This window comes from Apis laboriosa, unplaced genomic scaffold, assembly GCF_014066325.1.
Source record: "Apis laboriosa isolate Shangri-la unplaced genomic scaffold, ASM1406632v1 scaffold34_cov151, whole genome shotgun sequence".
In the NCBI taxonomy this organism is placed as follows: Eukaryota; Metazoa; Arthropoda; class Insecta; order Hymenoptera; family Apidae; genus Apis; species Apis laboriosa.
In genome coordinates, this window is record NW_025222928.1 from 6,290,440 (window position 1) to 6,311,132 (window position 20,693).

Sequence of the window (20,693 nt, forward strand, 5' to 3'; positions counted from 1 at the left end):
AGTTTTTCGATAAAAATTATCAGAAATAAAGGAATAATCGTAGATTCTAATGTGAGAAAGAAATCTGAATAATTCTGAGTCGATTACATTGAGGAGGTTGAGATTTTTGATAGAAATGACCAGAAATTAAAAGAATAATCGTAGGTTTTAATATATCAGGAATCAAAAAATCGTGAAAAGTAGAATCGAATATTTTCTGAACGAAGAATAACGAAGGATAAAATAGGATTCTGATGTGAGAAAGAAATCTGAATAATTCCGAATAATTCGTTTGCTGCACCGAGGACTGAGTTTCTCGAAATTAAAAGAATCGCAATCAATGTATCAAAAATTTGTAAAAAAAAAAAAAAAAAAAAAAAAAGTAGAAGAAAAGTGGAAGATACCACGCGCGTCACAAATTAACATTTCGATGAAGTCATTTATTCGTAAACGTGACGTGTTAAGAGTCGCGTGTCACGTTAAATTTGCTGACAAGTTATTATTAATTTTGAGAAGCTACGAAGCACAAGTGTAATTTCATCAATTTATCACGATCCAACGAATATATATATATACACGAATTTATCATAATTCATAAAACGATTCTCGATTTCTCGATTCGTTCGTTTCCACGATTCGTTTTCCACGATTCTCGACGGGTCGAAATCTTATCGAGTCTCGCTCGAAATCGGGGCTCGGTAAATTTAGAGAGCGAGAGATGATATCTGTTGCCACGATTTCCTCTTTATATTATTTGTCGCATGCTTATAGTAGTAGCTCGTAACACTTGCCGCTAACACCGATAACAACCAGAGTACACAGCCTCGTTCGCGTGTAAACACGCGTCTTTGCGCTATCAGCCTGACGTCACCCGGTGTACAGTGTACAGATAATAAAAGAATGGATTCGATGCGCATAACACACGCATCTACTTACCCACCAGTGCAACTCCTCAAACTCCTTTATGCAGATCATCGAAGCTGGATACGCGTTATGAATTATTTATGGGATAAATCGAGCAACGTTGACAAATAAAAAATTCAAACAAGAAGTTCCAATTACAGGATCCGTCCCACGCGGCTTCCTCATTCACACTTAGCACCGAGAGCCAATTTCCATTTCGTTTTAATTTCGTCGCATTGACGGCGACCGATCCCCCGTCAAAACCCGAATCTTTGTGCGAATTGTCGAAATTTGTCAAATTGTCAAATTGTTATGTATTATTATTATTATAACGGATTTTTTTGAAAATTTGAAAATTATCGATGATAGAAGATCTCCAAGTTGAACAAGTGAAGGCAAAGATTGAGACACGATTGTCGGATTATTTTTATCGTATTCTGATCTACGAGTAATAATTCGATTAATTGTTGTTCGAATGATTTTACGGGAACGAGAGGGCAAGTTGACGAATTATTTCACTTTATCATATTACAAGAACGAATATGGAATAAATTGGAATGATTTATTTAAATCGAATCAAAATATCAAATAACACGTTATAACATGTATGTATATGAAAGAAAATACTCGTTATTGTATTTAGAACACAAATCTTACCTTCCATTTCTTTCTTTATTTATTTTATTCATTTAATTATTCAAAAAATGAAAGAACACATATAACCGTGTTGCACGTTTTAAATAAAAATAAATTCATTACTATATTTGGAACACGAACAATCGAATCTTATCTTCCATTTAAACAATTATCTACCGATAAAAAAAAGTTACGAATTTACGTAAACGTTTACCTCGTGTATACAACTTCACGTTACTCGAGCATATGAGAACGCAACATTGCAAAATCGTCACAACGACACATAATTAAACCTCAACTGTGACTCAACTGACTATAACGAGGGATTCATCGAAGAATCGTTGAATGCCCTCCCCCCCCCCCCTCTTTCCCCTCTTCCCCCTCCAAAAAACGAAAACGCAAAGGAAAAAACGAAATGGAACACCGCGAGTTATCAGAAGCTCTTGGTTTACGCAGCAATTTACGATCGATCGTGACGAAACGATTCGTCGTTTCTCATCTTCCCTTTTCTTTTTCTTTCTTTCTTTTTCCCCTCCTCTCTCTCTCTCTCTCTCTCTCCCTCTCTCTTTCCTCATCCTTTTTCTCGAACGTGGAACGTTCGGTTTACAGCCGAGTCATCGATAGTCGAACGACAAGCGGAATGCCGCGATAGAAAGTGGTTCTCTCGAAGAAGTGTGGCGTCACACACAACTTGACTCACCGATTCTGCTCAACGTGCGGCTTGCCCAACCAACCGCGGTATTTATATTTGTATATATGCCGTTGACCAGTTGCTCCAGTATACCATTTCCGCGGTAATTACGCATTCGAGCCGCGTCTCTTATACGCGAATCAATTCGCGGACAAATACTGGGTGAAGTGTGCGTTGGACCCGAAGAAAATTAGTATCCAAACGTTTAAGGGAGAGGGGGAAGGAGATATTTACGAAATAATGAAACGTTTCTTTTCTTTTTTTTTTTTTCAATTCTTTTTTCTTTGATCGAGAGTGAATATTTATTATTATATTTATTATTATATTATAATTTTTTTGTTAATTTATTTGTTATTATTTTACGATATATTTCCAAACATTTGATGGAATATTTACGAAATAATGAAACGTTTCTTTTTTTTTTTTTTTTCAATTCTTCTTCCTTCGATCGAGAGTGAATATTTATTATTATATTTATTATTATATTATAATAATATTTATTATTATTTTACGATATATTTTCAAACGTTTGATGGAAAGGGAATATTTGCGAAATAACGAAACGTTTCTTTTCTTTTTTTTCTTCAATTCTTCTTCCTTCGATCGAGAATGAAGATTTACCATTATTTTGCGATATATTTCTAGTAATAATTTAACGGGATTATATTTTTGTAAAAAGTAATATTAGAAAAATATTGCTCTAGAGGAATCTAGAGGAATATTGGAAGGAAGGAGAATTGTACGGAATTTATAAAAAATTTTTAACATTGATTCAGAGTTCGGGGGTTCTTAGATATACAATTAATTTGAGATATATTTCTAGTAAAAACTATTTCTAGTAAAAATGGGATCGTATTTTCGTGGAAAGTAATATTGGAAAAATATTGGTCGAAAAAGAAAGGAAAATTGTACGGAATTTATAAGAAATTTTTAATATTGATTCAGAGTTTGAGGGTTCTTAGATATACCATTATTTTGAAATATATTTCTAGTAAAAACTATTTCTAGTAAAAACGGGATCGTATTTTCATTAATAAAAATAATTGGTCGAGGAAGGAAGGAGAATTGTACGGAATTTATAAGAAATTTTTAATATTGATTCAGAGTAGATATGTTAAAAAGATTATTATCGAAATGAATTAACGACATTGCCTTTTGGAGAGGATTAAAAGTTAATTCGGTTAAAAACGAGAGCGGTGACTCACTGATTGAGAACCACTGGAATAAATTTAATTTCAATATGACTCGATCAGGGTTCAAAGTTCCTTTTGTAAATAAATAAATAGTAGGATATACGAAGGAAAATTATTATCGAATATAATAATAGCATTACCTTCAGAGAGGATCATCCGATCTTTAATCACTCGCCAGTTTTAAAGATGATTAATTTAAAAATAGAAATTTTATCGTTGGAAGAATAGAAGGGAAATTTAATTTTATCTCGACTTTTTTAGATCTCAGAATTTTTCTTTCACATGAACGAATACGAAGAAGATCGAGAATGAAAATAATATTTCGATGGATTTTACAGCTAGGAAAATTCTTCTTATAAATTTTTCTATTTCAACTTGTTCCATATCAACATTGATGTCATTTGTTATTCCAGAGGATCGATCATCTTGTTTTCCTCTACGTTACGTAAATCGCTCGAGAAAACTGGAAATCGAAATTTTTCGTGTTTTAAACACGAACGATGTTGATGTTTAGATAAGGATCGATTAGAGAAGGCTCATTCAGTTCTTTGAATACGTATCGGCTGATACGCGACTGATCGATTGCAACGTGTAAAGTGACTTTTAAAATGTCACGCTAAGAAAAACTAGCGTGTATGAATCACGGATTTACAAGCAACGTCACGATTGCAATTAAAAGCGACGATGAAATATCGCGCAACAGTGATCCTGACCTATGCTTCGTGTCATCTTTAATGATAAAAAAAGTTTTTTAAAAAAGAAAATATTATCAACAACTATTATCTAAAATCAATAATATAAAAAGATATCTTAGAAGCAAGAAAGAAAGAAACAATGAAAAAGAAAAAAAACAAAGTATAGAATGCATTGGAATTGGAGCAAAGCATGACAAATTCGTAAGTATACTTATTCTCTCGAGATAAACGAACCAATTATAAAAATATTTACTCGTGTCTTAAATTTCTTAAACTTGTTCTCTTACTCGTCTCTCTTGTTACTTGCTCGTTATTTCTTTCGTATTTGAAATAAAAAAATACCAATAATAATAATAATAATAATGATAAATAACCAAGCGAATAAATAAACATTAATTTCTATATACTCTCCGTTTAATCCCGACTCAAACAAACCTCAGATCCTCGATTTTAATCCTGTTCACTTTATCGCGAAACAAACAAAGTTATAAAACTTTGGGGAACAAAAAAATCGAAAGATAAAAAACCGAGAAAGGAAAAAAAAAAAAAATCGAGAAATATATATATGCATATATACATAGAACATGTCAACTCACCGAACGAAGCGAATTTGAACCTCTTGATCCTCGGGAGCGTGGCAGTAGTGCAGGCGCGCGTTAAAACTGGCATGTTGCTCTCTCTCTCCAACAAACTGTTTGGACGCGACGAGCTGGACGATGCTTCCAGTTCTGGGACAGCGGCTCGTTTGACGGCTCTTTCCTCGGTGCCAGTCACCTCTACGGCTAATGAACGCATCCTTCGTTGACTCGTGTAATCTCGTGACGCGTATAGTGGTGTATCATTAAGTCGTGAGTCGGGCGAATTACACGTATATATATATATATATATTCGTATGCGCGTGTTATTGCAAAATTTCCCGTGTCTCCACCGTAACAGGTGGCCACGCGAACCAAATTGAGAACCGGTCGTTTCGAACCGAGATTTTATCACCGTTTATTTTTTTTTTCTCTCTCTTTCCTTTTATCGCATTGGGAATACGATGGGAATTTTAATTGAAGGGATTCTTTCCGAATCCCTCTCTCTGTACGTATACTGATTATCAGCGAAGATTTGTTCGATTTTTCTTTGTAAAGAAGATAAGTTAATTTAAGTAACGAAGCTTTATCAAAGCTTTCCAAAAAAGAATTCCAAAATTAAAAGATTTTGGTGGATAAATTTGTCTGTGGCGGAAAATCTTTACAACGTATCGATTTTTCCAATGTAAAAAGTGTAAAATTATTCGGGAGGATCGATCGCTTATAGCGATGTTACCCGCGTCTGCCGCCAGAGGGCTATCGTTCGCGCAAGGTCTCTCACCATTGATTCCTTCGTACACGTATAACTTTCCCCGGTTATTGTTAGATCCAGTCAATAATAACGAAGTGTCTTTGGATTGTTGAACAAGTTTAAATCTAACACTGAGATTTCTGACTTTGTTTCGATTAATTCTATTAATAAATCCATTAACACGTACTAGAGTATATTCATTCCACCATTTTCTTTTTCTTCCCATTCGCGAAAAACTCGCGCATTGCCCCTCCCTCTTCCCAACCTGCTTACATCGCAACGCGAGGAAAGAATTTGTCGACTCAAGTATGTCAAAGCAATGTTCGGAGAGAACATTTGCTTACACGATCGAAACGAAAACGAAACTTTTGCCGCGGCGTATTTTCGGCGAGGGAACGACCTCGGGGTTTGAAATTGACTCGATCTCGAGGTTGGATCTCGTCATTGAAGGGACGCGCGAGATGAAGATATTTTCGACTACAGAAAGAGGAATATTGCACCTCGTGTGACGGTATAGAGATGCGATTCGAATCGATTGGAACAAAGTTTTATATTTATCGGAATCGTTTCCGCGATCTAAAATTAATCGTACAGGTGATGGCGACACGCTCGCGTGGCAGTAAGGATAAATTATCAATCGATTATTCATCGCGTTCCGTGGCGGAAACGTCAATTGTGATCCGAAAGAATGGGCGCGCAACGACGTTTGGTGTTTTAGAAAACTCGAGTTGGAGAGAACGCTCTATTTTTCAAACACGACCATTCACCTCCCCTCCCTCCTCCCCTTTGTTTCCCAAACATCGGACGCGCCACATCACTCGCTCGGAAACAAGAATTCGATTCCTTGTTTTGCCTTCCGAATCCGTGAATCTATTCGACGCATTTTTAATCGATGAACACGTAAGGAAAACCATAAGGCATGAGGTAATTGTTATAAATACGAGACACGCGATTTACCAACGCGATAACCATATATAACGAATCTACAATATTACAATATTTAATTATTCTAAAATAAATTCAATCGTAATCTCAAAAAACGTGTATCCATAATAACCATAAATTATTAATAATCCGATAGAAAATTATTTCATTCCGTATATTCATAAGATAAAATATATACTTCTCTCGCTTAATTAATTTACGAATTTTCTCAAATTTGTTCATAAAACAAAAACTTATCCTTCGATCGCATCCTCCATCCAAGATTAAGACAAACATATCGTAACGCACGTTTATAAACAACTTCGACACGTCGATAAGAGTCTACTTTACACTTTTAACTTGGTTGAGAATCGAATAGAATTTTAACTCGAATTAAATTTAATTCCTTCGATTCTCTCTCTCCCTCTCCCTTTCCTTGAACGACACACCACGTGGAGAGGTATCGACTTACTCATCGACGACGGCCTCTTCACAGACTTCCCGGCGAGCAGCAGCCCCGACGATGATTTGCCACGATGGTTGACCGGCGACTGTGCCGTGCCGCGGCTCGCCAGGGATATCTTTGCGCTCATCCTCGCGCCCGATTCCTGCGATCCTGACTCACGTACCGGGAAGCCGAGCTCGGAGGTCGCGCTGGCATGCCACCTCGTTAAATCAGGCCTTCCACTCCTCTCCTCGTCCTTCTCCCCCCGGTCCAACTACGCCGTCGTCTTTTTCAATCGAACCGGCAATCTGCGGAATCAAGTGAGACAAATTAATCTCTCTCTCTCTCTCTCTCTCTCTCTTTCTTCTTATGATTCGTTTTTTTTTTTTTTTTTTGGCAAGTTGTTTTCTAAGTTGTCAAGTTGCAGCGAGTCGAGTTTTTTTTTCAGAAGGATTCTTTCTTTTCCCAGATTTTTCCACGCGTCGCTTCAATTCTTCTCAGGTATCTTTCTTCAGATTTTCAGATCAGAAAATTTCAATTTCACTCGATATATTATCCGATTAAGTTTTTTTTTTTTTAAAGAAATTCCAATCCACGGTATTACAAACGGTGTGATTTTTTAATAAATCTTAATTAATTTTAATGGTAAAATAATAAATTAAATTAATAAAATTAATTAAAATAATAAATTTTAATAATCTTAATTAATTTTAATTAATTTTATGATATGTTTAATTCGATGTGTACTTACGTTTAGTAAGGAGGCGGGAGATCGAAGCACGTTTTTCAAACATGTTTCCCTTTCCCGCGCATTCTTCGAAGAGGAAAGGCGCGGATGAAGCTCGATCTGAAATCGAAAAAAGGAAGGAGAGAAAAGAATTCTCATGAACAACGCGACACAGAGATCAAGATCTTTAGGATAGGGAGAGTTGTTAGTCAAGAGTTTGTTGGTCCCGATGTTGTTCAGATATTTACCGATTTCGCTGGAGTCACGAAGCCGTGACGACCGAATCACGTACAGGGAAGTCGGAAATCGGAGGTCAGGCTGATTGAAATCACGACGGGCCTTCTTCCATTAACGATCCACCTCCGATCCACCGGTCAGGAATCACCATATTCGACGTTACTAACCCTGGATCCTCGCTTCCTTGTTCGCAATTCTATCCTTGATCTTGCGACTTGATCTGAAAAGGAAAGAAGGAAAAAAAGAAGAAGATGAAGAGAGAGAAATGGACACCATGGAATGGTGGTGTTTCTTCGATTGTCCCAGAAAGAGAGAGAGAGAGAGAGAGAGAGAGAAGAATATTTCTACTTTCAAAGCTGGAAATATTATTATCGATTTTTCCAGTATGCATTTTTGTCAATTTTTTCTTTTTTTTTCCTTTTCCAAAAAAGATTCGGATGATCATCGATAAGATTAATTTAACGAATAATTGCCGACTGACTGTGTTGCGCCCTGATTGAAATATCGGGATGACTCATCCATTATAAACAATCTATAAGTAAACACAGCTCAAACTCTGACTCACGTTCGTTTCTTCATACGACATTCAGTCCACCGTTTTTTAGAGCAAAATAATCATCTATTTGCCAATTGTACATGTATGAACTTTCCTTGATTGAACTCATCGTTATTTTCCTCTTCGAATCTTTATCAAATCGTCGAGAAATTGCATCGGAGTGAACTGGAATCCTCCATGCTTTTTAGACGAAAACGAAACTCTGATTCACGTTTCTTCATTCAATATTCAGTTCACCGTTTTCACCGATTTTTAGAGCAAAATAATCGTTTATCTGCCAATACATATGAACATTTATTGATTAATTCATCGTTTCTTTCCTCTTTGAATCTTTGTCAAATTATTGAAAAATTGAATCCTCCACTCTTTTTGGACTAAAACAAAACTCTGACTCACATTTCTTCATTCAATATTCAGTTTATCGTTTTCATCGATTTTTATGTAAAAATAATCGTCTATTTTCCAATTGTATGAATTTTCGTTAATTAATCCATCGTTTCTTAGAGAACCGATTTTTATATAAAAATAATCGTTTATTTGCCAATTGTATGAATTTTCCTTAATTAATCCATCGTTTCTTAGAGAATCGATTTTTATATAAAAATAATCGTTTATTTGCCAATTGTATGAACTTTCGTTAATTATTCCATCGTTTCTTAGAGAACCGATTTTTTAGAACAAAATAATCGTCTATCTGCCAATTGTGCCAATGTATGAATTTTCGTTGATTAACCCATCGTTTCTTAGAGAATCGATTTTTATATAAAAATAATCGTTTATTTGCCAATTGTATGAATTTTCCTTAATTAATCCATCGTTTCTTAGAGAACCGATTTTTTAGAGCAAAATAATCGTCTATTTGCCAATTGTGCATGTATGAATTTTCGTTTTTGATTAACCCATCGTTTCTTAGAGAATCGATTTTTATATATAAAAAACAAAACTCTGATTCACATTTCTTCATTCAATATTCAGTTTATCATTTTCATCGATTTTTATGTAAAAATAATCGTTTATTTGCCAATTGTATAAACTTTCGTTAATTAATTCATCGTTTCTTAGAGAACCGATTTTTTAGAGCAAAATAATCGTCTATCTGCCAATTGTGCATGTATGAATTTTCATTGATTAACCCATTGTTTCTTAGAGAATCGATTTTTATATAAAAATAATCGTTTATTTGCCAATTGTATGAATTTTCGTTAATTAATCCATCGTTTCTTAGAGAACCGATTTTTTAGAGCAAAATAATCGTCTATCTGCCAATTGTACTTATATGAACTTTTGTCGATTAATCCATCGTTTCTTTCCTCTTCGAATCTTTGTCAAATCGTCGAGAAATCGCATCGAAGCGAACTGGAATCCTCTCTTTTTGAAAACGAAACTCTGATTCACGTTTCTTCATACCATATTCAATCCATCGCTTTCGCCGATTTTTAAATAAAAACAATCGTCTATCTGCCAATTGTACGAACTTTCGTCGATTAACCCATCGTTTCTTTCCTCTTCGAATCTTTGTCAAATCTTTGAGAAATCGGATCGAAGCGAACTGGAATCCTCCACCCTTTTTTGGACGAAAACGAAACGATTTAAAGAAGCAGGAAGCAGATTTAGAGAAGGTGGAAGGGAAGAAGCTCGATGGCTCATCTCGATGGCCGTGAGAGCACGGCTCGGGTCATCACATCGGGAACAATGTACCCGGGTGCATTGAGAAATAGCGCGAGGAGTGGACGGAAAAACACGAGGGACACCGGGTTGGAAGCGCGTTGACTCAGACGTCGGCCATCGGCGGACCTTGAAGAAGGAAACAGGAACTTGACGGGGGCTCCGCGTCAAGGCGAGCCAGAATCCCGCGACCGACTCTTTGTCCCGACTCTCTCTCTCTCTCTCTTTCCCTCTGTCTCTTTCTCCGTTGCGTTGACAGTTTCTGTTTGATCGTGTTTATTGAATATTCGGGAAGGGGGAAGAGATTTTTGTTTCCGGTCGAGGATGAAAGAAGGAGGAAGTTTTTCTTTTTTCGCCAGTAATTTTTCGAGAGGATACAGCCGAGAGAAAGTTAAGGGGACGAATTTGGAGAATGGAAGAAAACGATTGCTGGAAAAGTTAATTAAGCGTACGTGTATTAAAAATGTTTTTTTTTTTTTTTTGATCAAATTAACATTGAGTTTTTCAACAGCTCTATGGATATACTGTACCTCAAGAAAATGTGTTTGAAAATAAAATTTCGCGTGAATACTGAAACTTAAGAACTGTTAGAACTATCGACCTGTAATATCTATTTTGCATATTGTAATTAAAGTGACGGGATGAAAATAAATAAGCGCGTGTAATTACATTTCAATCTCAATAAATTGCAATATTTAATTTTCTCGAAAGGAAAACACACGATTTTCTCAACGTTCCCAATAATCGTAAAAAATAAAAAGGATATGAAATCCTTGAATATGATTGTCATCCGCTGTGTTAATCCATCGAAGAAGAAGAATTTGCATCTTATTCATCAAACATCGTAATAATTTTATCCCTTTTTCGCGAATAAATTTATTCTCCGTAACATCGTTTTATATTTACACAATTTTATATATATACGTAACATATATTCAACTCGTCTATTCTGACATTTTTAAAAACCACCTCTTAAAAAAAAAAAACCTAATACGAGTTCAACGCAGCAACAAAACCGATTACACCCAATATACGAAACCTCCACCTTACATTTATCCCCCACGCGGGACCCCTCTCCCAAGACATACATAAGACGATCTCTTTAAACCGGCCCACTCCTCCTCCTCCTCCTCCTTCTTCTCGACGACAACAAAGAATTCGAAAGGGAGGGAGAGAAGAGGACAGCAATCATCTAATAAACCGTGTCAACGGCCGTGCGTTGTCATGCGTGGAAAAGACGAAAATACCAAGACGGAAACTCGCGGGGAGGGCGACGAAAACGAGTAGTTGAAACGGCTCCTGTTGGAGCGAGTTAGAAATCCGCCGCGAAGGGGAGGGGATCGAGGCGCTACGCCTCGATATTTAAATAGATACTCGAAGCCTCAAGGAGAAAACGCAAGGCTGCGGCAAGGACTCTCTCGACTCTCTCGCTTTATGCCTTCGCGTCGGATCACTGGCACGGGCTCGGGGTGGGGGAAAGGGAAGGAGAGGGAGGGGCGACATCTAAACGCGCGAAAGTAAGTAACTCATACATAATTAATCTCTCCCCGGGAACGAGCGAACGAGAGTGAGAGAGAGAGAGAAAGAGAAAGAGAGAGAACGACGACGATCGATATTTCCCCTCGCCTTCGCTTCGCCTCGACTCGAGTCGACGCTCCTCCTCCCGTTCGATCAAAATTATCGACGAGACATTTTTAACATTTTATTCGACATTTCTCGAGATAAAAGCCGAAGGTTGATCAAACGAGTGGATCGAAGTGGACGAAGAGAAAGGATAAATAAATTAGCTTGATATTTGTAAGAAAAATTATCAGTTCTCTCTTCGTAAATTCCTTAATTCTTCCTCTCCTGTTAACCTCTTTCTCTTCCGCTCTGAAAAGCAACTTCGAAAAATCGGACGACGTTTACGGATAAAATTGGAGCACGACGAATTCGTTAGCGTCTCGTTCCCGGTACGTTAACACCTTTTCCATCGCGCTGTTACGTGGTTAGCACATAGTCCATCCATGGCGAGCGATTAACGCGCGAGATGCAATATTTGTGCCGCGGTTGCACAACGATATCGAACGGCGACGACGACGGTGCATAACTCGGCACGAATCGATAGACAAAATTGTACCGGTATCGAGCGAACAGTTTCACGTAACCGGACACTGGGAGCACACCTTAAGGCCATTTTACAACGGAACGCTACGACCAACCGCATTGCTAGACGTACGTGTATATGCCGCGCCCGGTTCAACGGGCTATTACTTACCGATACTGTTATTGCCAAACACTCCGCCATTAATGATTTACCGTCTTAATGAACAATAACCGGAATCCCGCAGAGAGGCATGCGATTCAGTACACACGAACCGTTGCTTCCTGTTCCAGTCGTTTTTCCAAAACAGTTGTTTCTCTTTCCTACCTTCAGGGAGATTGCATTGCGCTCTGGGGCACAGTGGATAGTCTTTTTCATTGCATTTTTGAACGAGATAGAATTTTAAATTTGGCTTGTTCACATTCGATGATATTCGGTTGGATATTGCGTTTCGATTGAACGTAAAGAAAATGAAAAAATTGTATAATTTAATGATTCCAAGTTCATTTTAATGATTCATTTTCTGGGTATATACTTATATATTGGCGATGACTCGGTTGAACTTGAGGAAAAATTTTTAGAAATCGTATGTATAATTGATACGTAGAATTTATCGTAGAATCGGACACAGAGTTAAGGCACGAGTGATAAATTGATTTCGTATATCTCGGATTTTTCACAAGTTGACGCGTCGATATAAGAATTTCTTGTTTTCGATGTTTATTCGACTTGTTTACATCGATGATAAACGCGATGACTCAATTTTATTCGAGAATCATCGATGATGGGGGGGAAGATATTGTCGTGCTCGTTCGTTCGATGAAGAAACGAAGGAAAATTCAAAGGTTTAAGAACAAGGGTGGTAATTATTCTAGAGTTAAACACTCGAGGGGAATGATTCCAAGTGCGAATGTCACGTGGTTCGCTCGGTGGGTAAAACAGGAATGTAACGACGAGGTCACAGACCTTTGACACGAAGCCACGTTTAAGGTCACGTGCGGAACGTCGCAACGACCTTGGAGGCGTGCACCTCCAGTATCGACGCCAGGCGCGATGGATAAGCACTTTCAAGCTTGAACTTTCCGATAAGATAATATCCTTTCCAAATCTTCGACTAATCTGATTCTTCGTCGATAAAAATAACAATGACAAGTAAGATAACGATTAAAAATTAAATTTCTCCATTATACAATTTCGTAATTTCGTTCAAATATATAATTATAACACATTCCACGCTCATTAATTAATTTAATCTCCTATTAATCGTACGAACGAATTGAAAATCGAGATTTTTCGAAACAAAACGTATACCGATCGAAAAACACGTTGGAAACAATTTTTCTGGTTTTTCAAAACCAGAATAAGAAATACTTGTTATTAAACGCGTTAATTGGAGATCAAACAGCATTAATCCCTCTCGCGCAACAACCTTACCCCCCGTACAAAGATCACAGGCTAATTACTCGTCCTAATAAATACGCCCGTAATAAATCCGGTTGTTTACAAGCGGTGCAGCTCCACAGTGAGGGGTGGAATTCCACGATTAATGGGTTAAGGTGGAACGCGTATCTCTGGCCCGCATCTGCGCTCACGACACGCATCGCGAACACGTATCTCACGCGCACACAAAGCCGCGCATATCCGTCCATAAGAATCTTCGTAAGTGTGTATCGTGGAGGTGCCTTCTTTTTTTTTTTTTCTTTTTTTTTTTTTTTTTTAATCTTTACTCTTTCCGTTCGTTTTTATTCCCTTTCTTACTTCTTCTTTCCTCGACGCGTTAATTTCCATTTGCGAACGAACCTCCTCCGATCTTGGATGAATTATGCATCGACGGCGCAAGTTGATCGAACCGCAATGGAGCGCTTTCCTCGCGCGCGCCAGTACTTGTGATTAGGCGAGCCGATTTTCAACCGATAAAGATCCGGTGGTTTCTTTTTTTCTTCTCTCTTTTTTTTTTTTTAGAATTAATGGATCTTGAAAATAAATATGTACAAAAAAAAATATTTTTTTCTCGAGAATTCGCTCGAAAAGACATTTTTGGAATTTAATTTAGATTTAATGATGAAACTCAAGCTCTGTTTAAAAACTGTTTAAGAGAGGACGATTCCAGAGAACCAAGTTGAGAACCTGTATCTAGGATCTATATTTGCGTTTTCGCGTATCCGTATACCGGCAATTTCTACGACTCGTTGTTTCTGAATAACCGAGTTTGACGAATTTAATTTAATTTAGACGGACGCTCTAACGTCGTTGCCCTTTACCAGTCGTTCGCTTATTATCGATTACGAAAATCGAGGGGCAGAAGGGGCAACTTGGTGGCATAAGTGATCCAGTTTCGTAACTGGAGCGCGGCGAGGAAATTTTCTGGAGCATCGACGACGAGGCTAAATATATTAACGAGCCGTATAAACGGGCGAAGACCTTCGCCAAACGTTATCGCCGATCTTTGATATTTCTAACGATCTCTCTCTCTCTCTCTCTCTCTCTCTCTCTCTCTCTCTCTGACATCATCGAAACGGGATCGCGCACGCGAATCTTGCTAATTGTAACGCGATTCATACGCCAATAATAATACTGACATCATCGCTGACTCGTCATCGTTATCTACTGCCAAGATGGCGTAACAATTAATTCCAGTTAGCAACGCTTTCGATAATATCGATCGTTTCGGACAATTCGCGGATCTCTGCAGGCGAACCACGTCTGCAGGCGAGGCACGAAGGTTGGAAACGAGTTTTAAAGAGGCGACGATTTATCGTGGTTCGGCGGGGAGGAGGGGGGGGGATGAGGAGGGGCGAGGAGGGGTCTTAAGCCCGTGGATCGATAAATCGAACGTCTTGGAAACGTTTCCTTTTACCTTCGACCTTTTCCTAACGGTTGAACCGATGCCTTCAAACGCTGCCGTCCGGAACGGCGACGTTAGTTAAAAAGTTTATTATCGAAAAGCTTTCCGCGCGTTCATGAAATGTCGAAGAGCGACGGATCAATCGTGAAACGCGCTTTATTTATCGACGGTGTTGTTTGTGCCGAGAAAGAGCCTCATGAAAAATTCATCGTGGAAAAATACGTGGATAGATTCCGCTCGCTCGAACTTTTTGAATTTCTAATAATATTCCATTCCTTATCCCTACAGTGGATGGAACTCGCGATAACTCGCTCGTCACTTTGTTATTCTCAACGTTTCAAAAACAAATCACGCAATAAAATACTGAACTTTGAACTATATATATATATATATACATACAAATATATCTATACTCACAAGGATGAAAAATTCCCATAAATTATTACGTGTGCTCTCCCCTCTTAAAAGGAGGATCCCGCGTCGTGGCGACAACGAAAAGAGGAAAAAATTCTCCAGGAGGAAGAGCAAACAAGTTACCCTTAATCAAGCCACCGTGAATTCTTCCGCCGGATTCCAACGCGTTATTTGCGTGTCGCGTGGGTGGGGGCCCAGGCCGCAGCAATTAGGGTGGCATACGGACCGTATTACCGAAGATAATCAAATCACATGGACCCTTGCAGCCCCGTTCTATGCCCGTTGACAGGCAACAAAAAAGGGGGATGGCCCGCCCTCGATCCGGCCGAGCTTCCCATCCTCGCGGCCTTGTAACGCCGGTTGATTCATCTGTTTGCTTTTTATTATCTCGCCGACCACCGGAAAGCACCCGCTATCCCGGCGAGGGTGGCGTTAATCAATTGATGGGATCAGCCACGGTGATGACGAACGCTGCTCGTCCATAAACGGTGATCGCGTAACGAAACGATCTTTCGATCGAGCGGAAGAGATTATCCGACCCGGAATCGGGTCCTTTTCTTTCTTTCTTTTTTTTTTTTTTTTTTTTTTTTTAGAAGATCATGCAAAGATAGAAGAATCGGGGAAAAAATATTTCAAGAGAGGATTCGTTTGCTTGCGATTATTTGTGATTATTTTTTTTTTTTTTTGCCATTCGATTTTTAAGAAATCATTATTGGAAAATCCTTTTGAATTTTTCGAAGGAGTGGAAGGTATCGTTTGATCAAATCGAAGGGATTGCTTTCTTCGAATTTATCTTCTATCGAGAATTAAAATTTTCAAAACCTACTAACTCCGTCTTAACTCGCGTTAAAAAGCGAACGTCAACGATAATTTCAATCGCACTTAAAACGAAACTTGTTACATTTCGAAAAACGGCAACGCATAAGCACCGAATGAAGATTTTCAGAGATAAAAAAAAAAAAAACTTTGAATCTCCTTACTCCTTACGTTCTCCCGCAGGGGATGAATTCCTCGTGCGTGTTTTCTAGGGAGGCGCGATTCACCGCACAACTTTCGACGTGGCTTGTCCCGCGAGCACTGTTTTCCAAGGCGGCTCAGGCCGAGGGTTGCGCGGCTTTCACCCCCATGCGCGGCCCGTGACGTCGCAACCGAACGTGATGTCCATGCGGTGTCCTAGGCAACCATGCTTTCGTGTATATCCACACGACCACCCTCCGCTACCTCCCCTCCTCCGCCCTCCTCCTCCTCCTCCTCCTCAGTTTGACGTAGACGTTTCAATTTCCTCCCCTCCTATCTTATCATTTCCCAATTTCTCTCCTTTTCCTCTGAAACGACACTCGTCGTTTCGGATTTTCAATCTTCTCGCAGTTCTGTTTTTCTTTTTTTCAATCTTCAGACCCGGATTCTTTTCTTTATCTACGAGTTTCTCGAATTTTTTTATCAATTGTTCAATCTTTCAGTTTTCACGTAGACTTTTTTTTCTATTGTATCTCCTCCTATTCTTTTTTTTTTTTTTTCCGTGAATTTAATTGCGATTTTTACTCTTCGTTGTAATTTCGTCATTATATAGGTTCTCGGTTTGGTTTGATAGATTATTTTCTTTTTTCCGTTTCATTCCGCTCACTTTTACTGCTTCTCTCTTTCGGTATATTTTCCGCTTGTTTTTTTTTTTTTCTCTTGCTCTCCTCTTCTTTTTAAGGTATTTTCCCGAGGTTAGACACGCGATCTAGCGTGGCCATGCGTCTGCGTCACTACTGCAACATTCGAACACACGCGCGCGCCAGATAGAGAAATCGATCCGGTTTACCTGGCTTCGGAGGCCTTCGCACCCCTCGTGATTACGTCCCCTTTATCGCGGAGGAGTCGCAGTCCTATACTGATCCCTTCGTTGCCCTCCATCCACACCAAACATTCGAGGAATTTTTATGAGGTAAAATACGCTTACGCTTGTCGTCGCTGTATCGTTTAATTGGAAAATATGAGCTCATCTATCGTTTGAACGGAATTCTTCAAAGAGAACGGAAATGTTTTATATTTGAAATTTTTGCAATTGCTTAAACTTCTTAAACGTTTAAGCATTTAAGGATACACGCCTTTGTAAATTTTATTATTGTATTTGGATTTTATTGAATTCTATTTTTAAAATTTCATCGTTATTTTTGTATGCAAAATTTATAATTCATTCCACGCTGTAATCTAAAAAAAATTCCAATATCCGAGATTTATTATATTTAAAAATACGTGTAAATTTCAACATAATTTTGAAAATTCTATTTCCAGTTATTAAAATTTGATCGTCGTTTCCTTTTAATCTAAAAAATTTTCAATCTCCCATCTGAATTCTATTTCCAAGTATTTCCCCTAATTTTCTTTTCATTATACAAAATATTCCAATCTCACAAATTTCTCAATTACTCAAAACTTGAATCTTATTTCGTTACAATCTAAAAACTCATCTGTGAAACCATAAACATAAGATTGTAAAATAAATATTTAAATTTCATTTTAATTCAAAAATTCCATTCTAAAAACTCCAACTCTTCGTTTCTTTACGATCCTTTCAATTCTAAGATAAATATTTAAATTACATTTTCAATTGCTCAAAATTTCATCACAAAATTCTCAAACTTCCCAGATGATCATTTATAAAAATATACATCGAAGAAACGTATATTTCTACAATTTTAAAAACTCCAACTCTTCGTTTCTTTACTATCCTTTCGATCCCCAAAATTCTAAGATAAATATTCAAATTAAATTTTCAATTATTAAAAATTTCATCACAAAATTCTCAAACTTCCTAGACGATCATTTATAAAAATACACATCGAAAAATCGTGAATATTTCCATGATTCCATTTTAAAAACTTCGACTCTTCGTTTCTTTACGATCTTTTCGAGTTCTAAAATTCTAAGATAAATGTTCAAATTAAATATTCAATTATTAAAAATTCATCAAAAAATTCTCAAATTTCCCAGATGATCATTTATAAAAATACATATTAAAGAATCGCATATTTCCACGATTCCATTTTAAAAACTGCTACTCTTCGTTTCTTTACGATTCTTTCGAGTTTTAAGATAAATATTCAAATTAAATTTTCAATTATTAAAAATTCATCACAAAATTCTCAAACTTCCCAGATAATCATTTATAAAAATACACATCGAAAAATCGTGAATATTTCCATGATTCCATTTTAAAAACTTCGACTCTTCGTTTCTTTACGATCTTTTCGAGTCCTAAAATTCTAAAATAAATGTTCAAATTAAATATTCAATTATTAAAAATTTGATCACAAAATTCTCAAACTTCCCAGATGATCATTTATTTTTAAAAATACATATCATTTCATTTATAAAAATACATATTAAAGAATCGCATATTTCCAGGATTCCATTTTAAAAACTGCTACTCTTTCTTTACTAAAACTTAAAAACTACTTAAAAACTCAACTCGTTTCTTTACGATCCTTTCGAGTTCTAAGATAAATATTCAAATTAAATATTCAATTATTAAAAATTTCATCACAAAATTCTCAAATTTCCTAGATGATCATTTATTTTTAAAAATACATATCATTTCATTTATAAAAATACATATTAAAGAATCGCATATTTCCAGGATTCCATTTTAAAAACTGCTACTCTTTCTTTACTAAAACTTAAAAACTACTTAAAAACTCAACTCGTTTCTTTACGATCCTTTCGAGTTCTAAGATAAATGTTCAAATTAAATTTTCAAAATTTGCTTAAAATTTCATCAGCATCCTTATCAAAATTTTCCAGTTTCCCGGATGGTGATCTATAAAAGTACACGCGCGCGCGCGCATGTACACCGGTAGTAAACACGACAGGGTAGTACGTTTCCACGCGTACGACGTCACGATAAACGATCGTGTTCCATCATACAACGACACAATCGACGGATCGAAGGCAGGTCCTGGCGGATCGATCGGTCGTGATGCACGCCAGGTATATTTAAACAACGGGTTCCGGTGTCGGCGAGTGGCGATGTGCTTCGATAAACGGGCGTCGACGGCGATCGAAAGGCCACATCCGCGCGCAAAGTGCAAAGTATTCCGGAGAGTGACTTCACCAGGTCCCAGGTGTGCATCGTATTTAGATGATTATCGATCGGTGGCCGTACGTCATAGGTCGGCCTAGAATCGAACCTCCTCCCCCTCCCCCCTCCTCTAGTGACACAGTTAAATCGTGGCTCGCGGTGCTCTGACACGAAACACGAAAAATCCTTGGAAACGTTTCCCTCGACAATTGTTGCGAATTAATAATTTTGGAATTCGAAATTAGTGCGATCAATTTGCGAAGCGTTTGGAAGGATTTTTGTAATGGACGATGATTTTGAGAAATTTAGTATGAATTATCGAGGGGAGGGAATTTTTGGAATAATTATTAGGGAGAGATGAAAATTTTATGGGGATGGATGATGAAATTTTATGAGGAGATTTTGAGAAATATTTTGATTTTTAGAATTAAGAATCGATAAGAAACGAATATTTTATTACAATGGATAATGTTGAGAATTTTTTTTGAATTTTCTTGAATGACATTAAATTTTGAAGGATAATTCGATTAGTCATCATCGTCGAAATTTTAATCGAAATTAAATTACCTTATATGAAAACACAGATCATAATAATTCTGATCCAAGTACGTATGTATAAAGGGGTAAAATTATTTACCTTATCGTAAAAGAGGAAATAATATATACGTAGTAAAAGGAAATATCTGTTTAGGTAGCACAACGTAAAACTTTTCCACGGTGTTTCGCTTTGTTTTCGAGAAAATTAGCTTCAAATATTTGCCCGGTAATACGTATGTTCAAACAGAATAATATATGGAATAACAAGATCCACTCGAGTTGAATATAAAAATTTCTTAAGTATACCGCGTGTTTTGATATTATCTTATCGACATCGTTTCGAAACGCGGCGTATACGTATAATGATAAGGAACGAGAGCGTATATCCTCGTTTAAACCAATGCAGCGCCATCGTAAATATCTCGGCGCATGGTAATCTCTTAAAGAGCTCGGTAATTGCGGCTCATTGGATCAGGGATAATGATATTACGGAATAATTGTCAAACCTCATGCGATCAGAGTTACGTGATCGTGGAGGAAGCTTCTTACGTAACGCGTCTTCGGCCTGTCCGCCATTCCACGATCATATAACTGCCGTTTAATGGACATTGGATGAAATATCCGATCTTCTGTTAGCCGGAGGGAACTCGTATTAGGGAGCACGCGAATACCTCGACTCGATTGGATCGAGGATTTTTTTTTTTTAGAATGAACAATTATCCAAAAGTAAATTTTTGTAATAACTTTGGAAAATTTTAGGAAATAATTTAT

The 20,693-nt window shown here is 37.3% G+C and overlaps 2 protein-coding genes across 2 annotated transcripts in view; both read right to left on the minus strand.

Annotated features, from left to right (window-relative positions):
* Nucleotides 1-6,955, minus strand: part of LOC122714972 (dual specificity protein phosphatase 10) — an 84,874-nt gene extending 77,919 nt beyond the window's left edge. Inside the window, exons 1-2 of the mRNA XM_043936802.1 lie at nucleotides 6,820-6,955; nucleotides 4,694-4,879 (exon numbers count right to left, since the gene is read on the minus strand). Of these exons, the coding sequence (XP_043792737.1) occupies nucleotides 4,694-4,879; nucleotides 6,820-6,940 (307 nt within the window). The 5' untranslated portion in view covers nucleotides 6,941-6,955. The remainder of the gene's footprint in view (nucleotides 1-4,693; nucleotides 4,880-6,819) is intronic.
* A 46-nt stretch (nucleotides 6,956-7,001) lies between these two features.
* The window catches only part of LOC122714974 (uroporphyrinogen-III synthase), a 42,066-nt gene continuing 28,374 nt past the window's right edge, over nucleotides 7,002-20,693 (minus strand). The window contains exons 3-5 of the transcript XR_006346748.1: nucleotides 7,768-7,976; nucleotides 7,544-7,639; nucleotides 7,002-7,100 (exon numbers count right to left, since the gene is read on the minus strand). The gene's annotated coding sequence lies outside the window, so the exon portion shown is untranslated. The remainder of the gene's footprint in view (nucleotides 7,101-7,543; nucleotides 7,640-7,767; nucleotides 7,977-20,693) is intronic.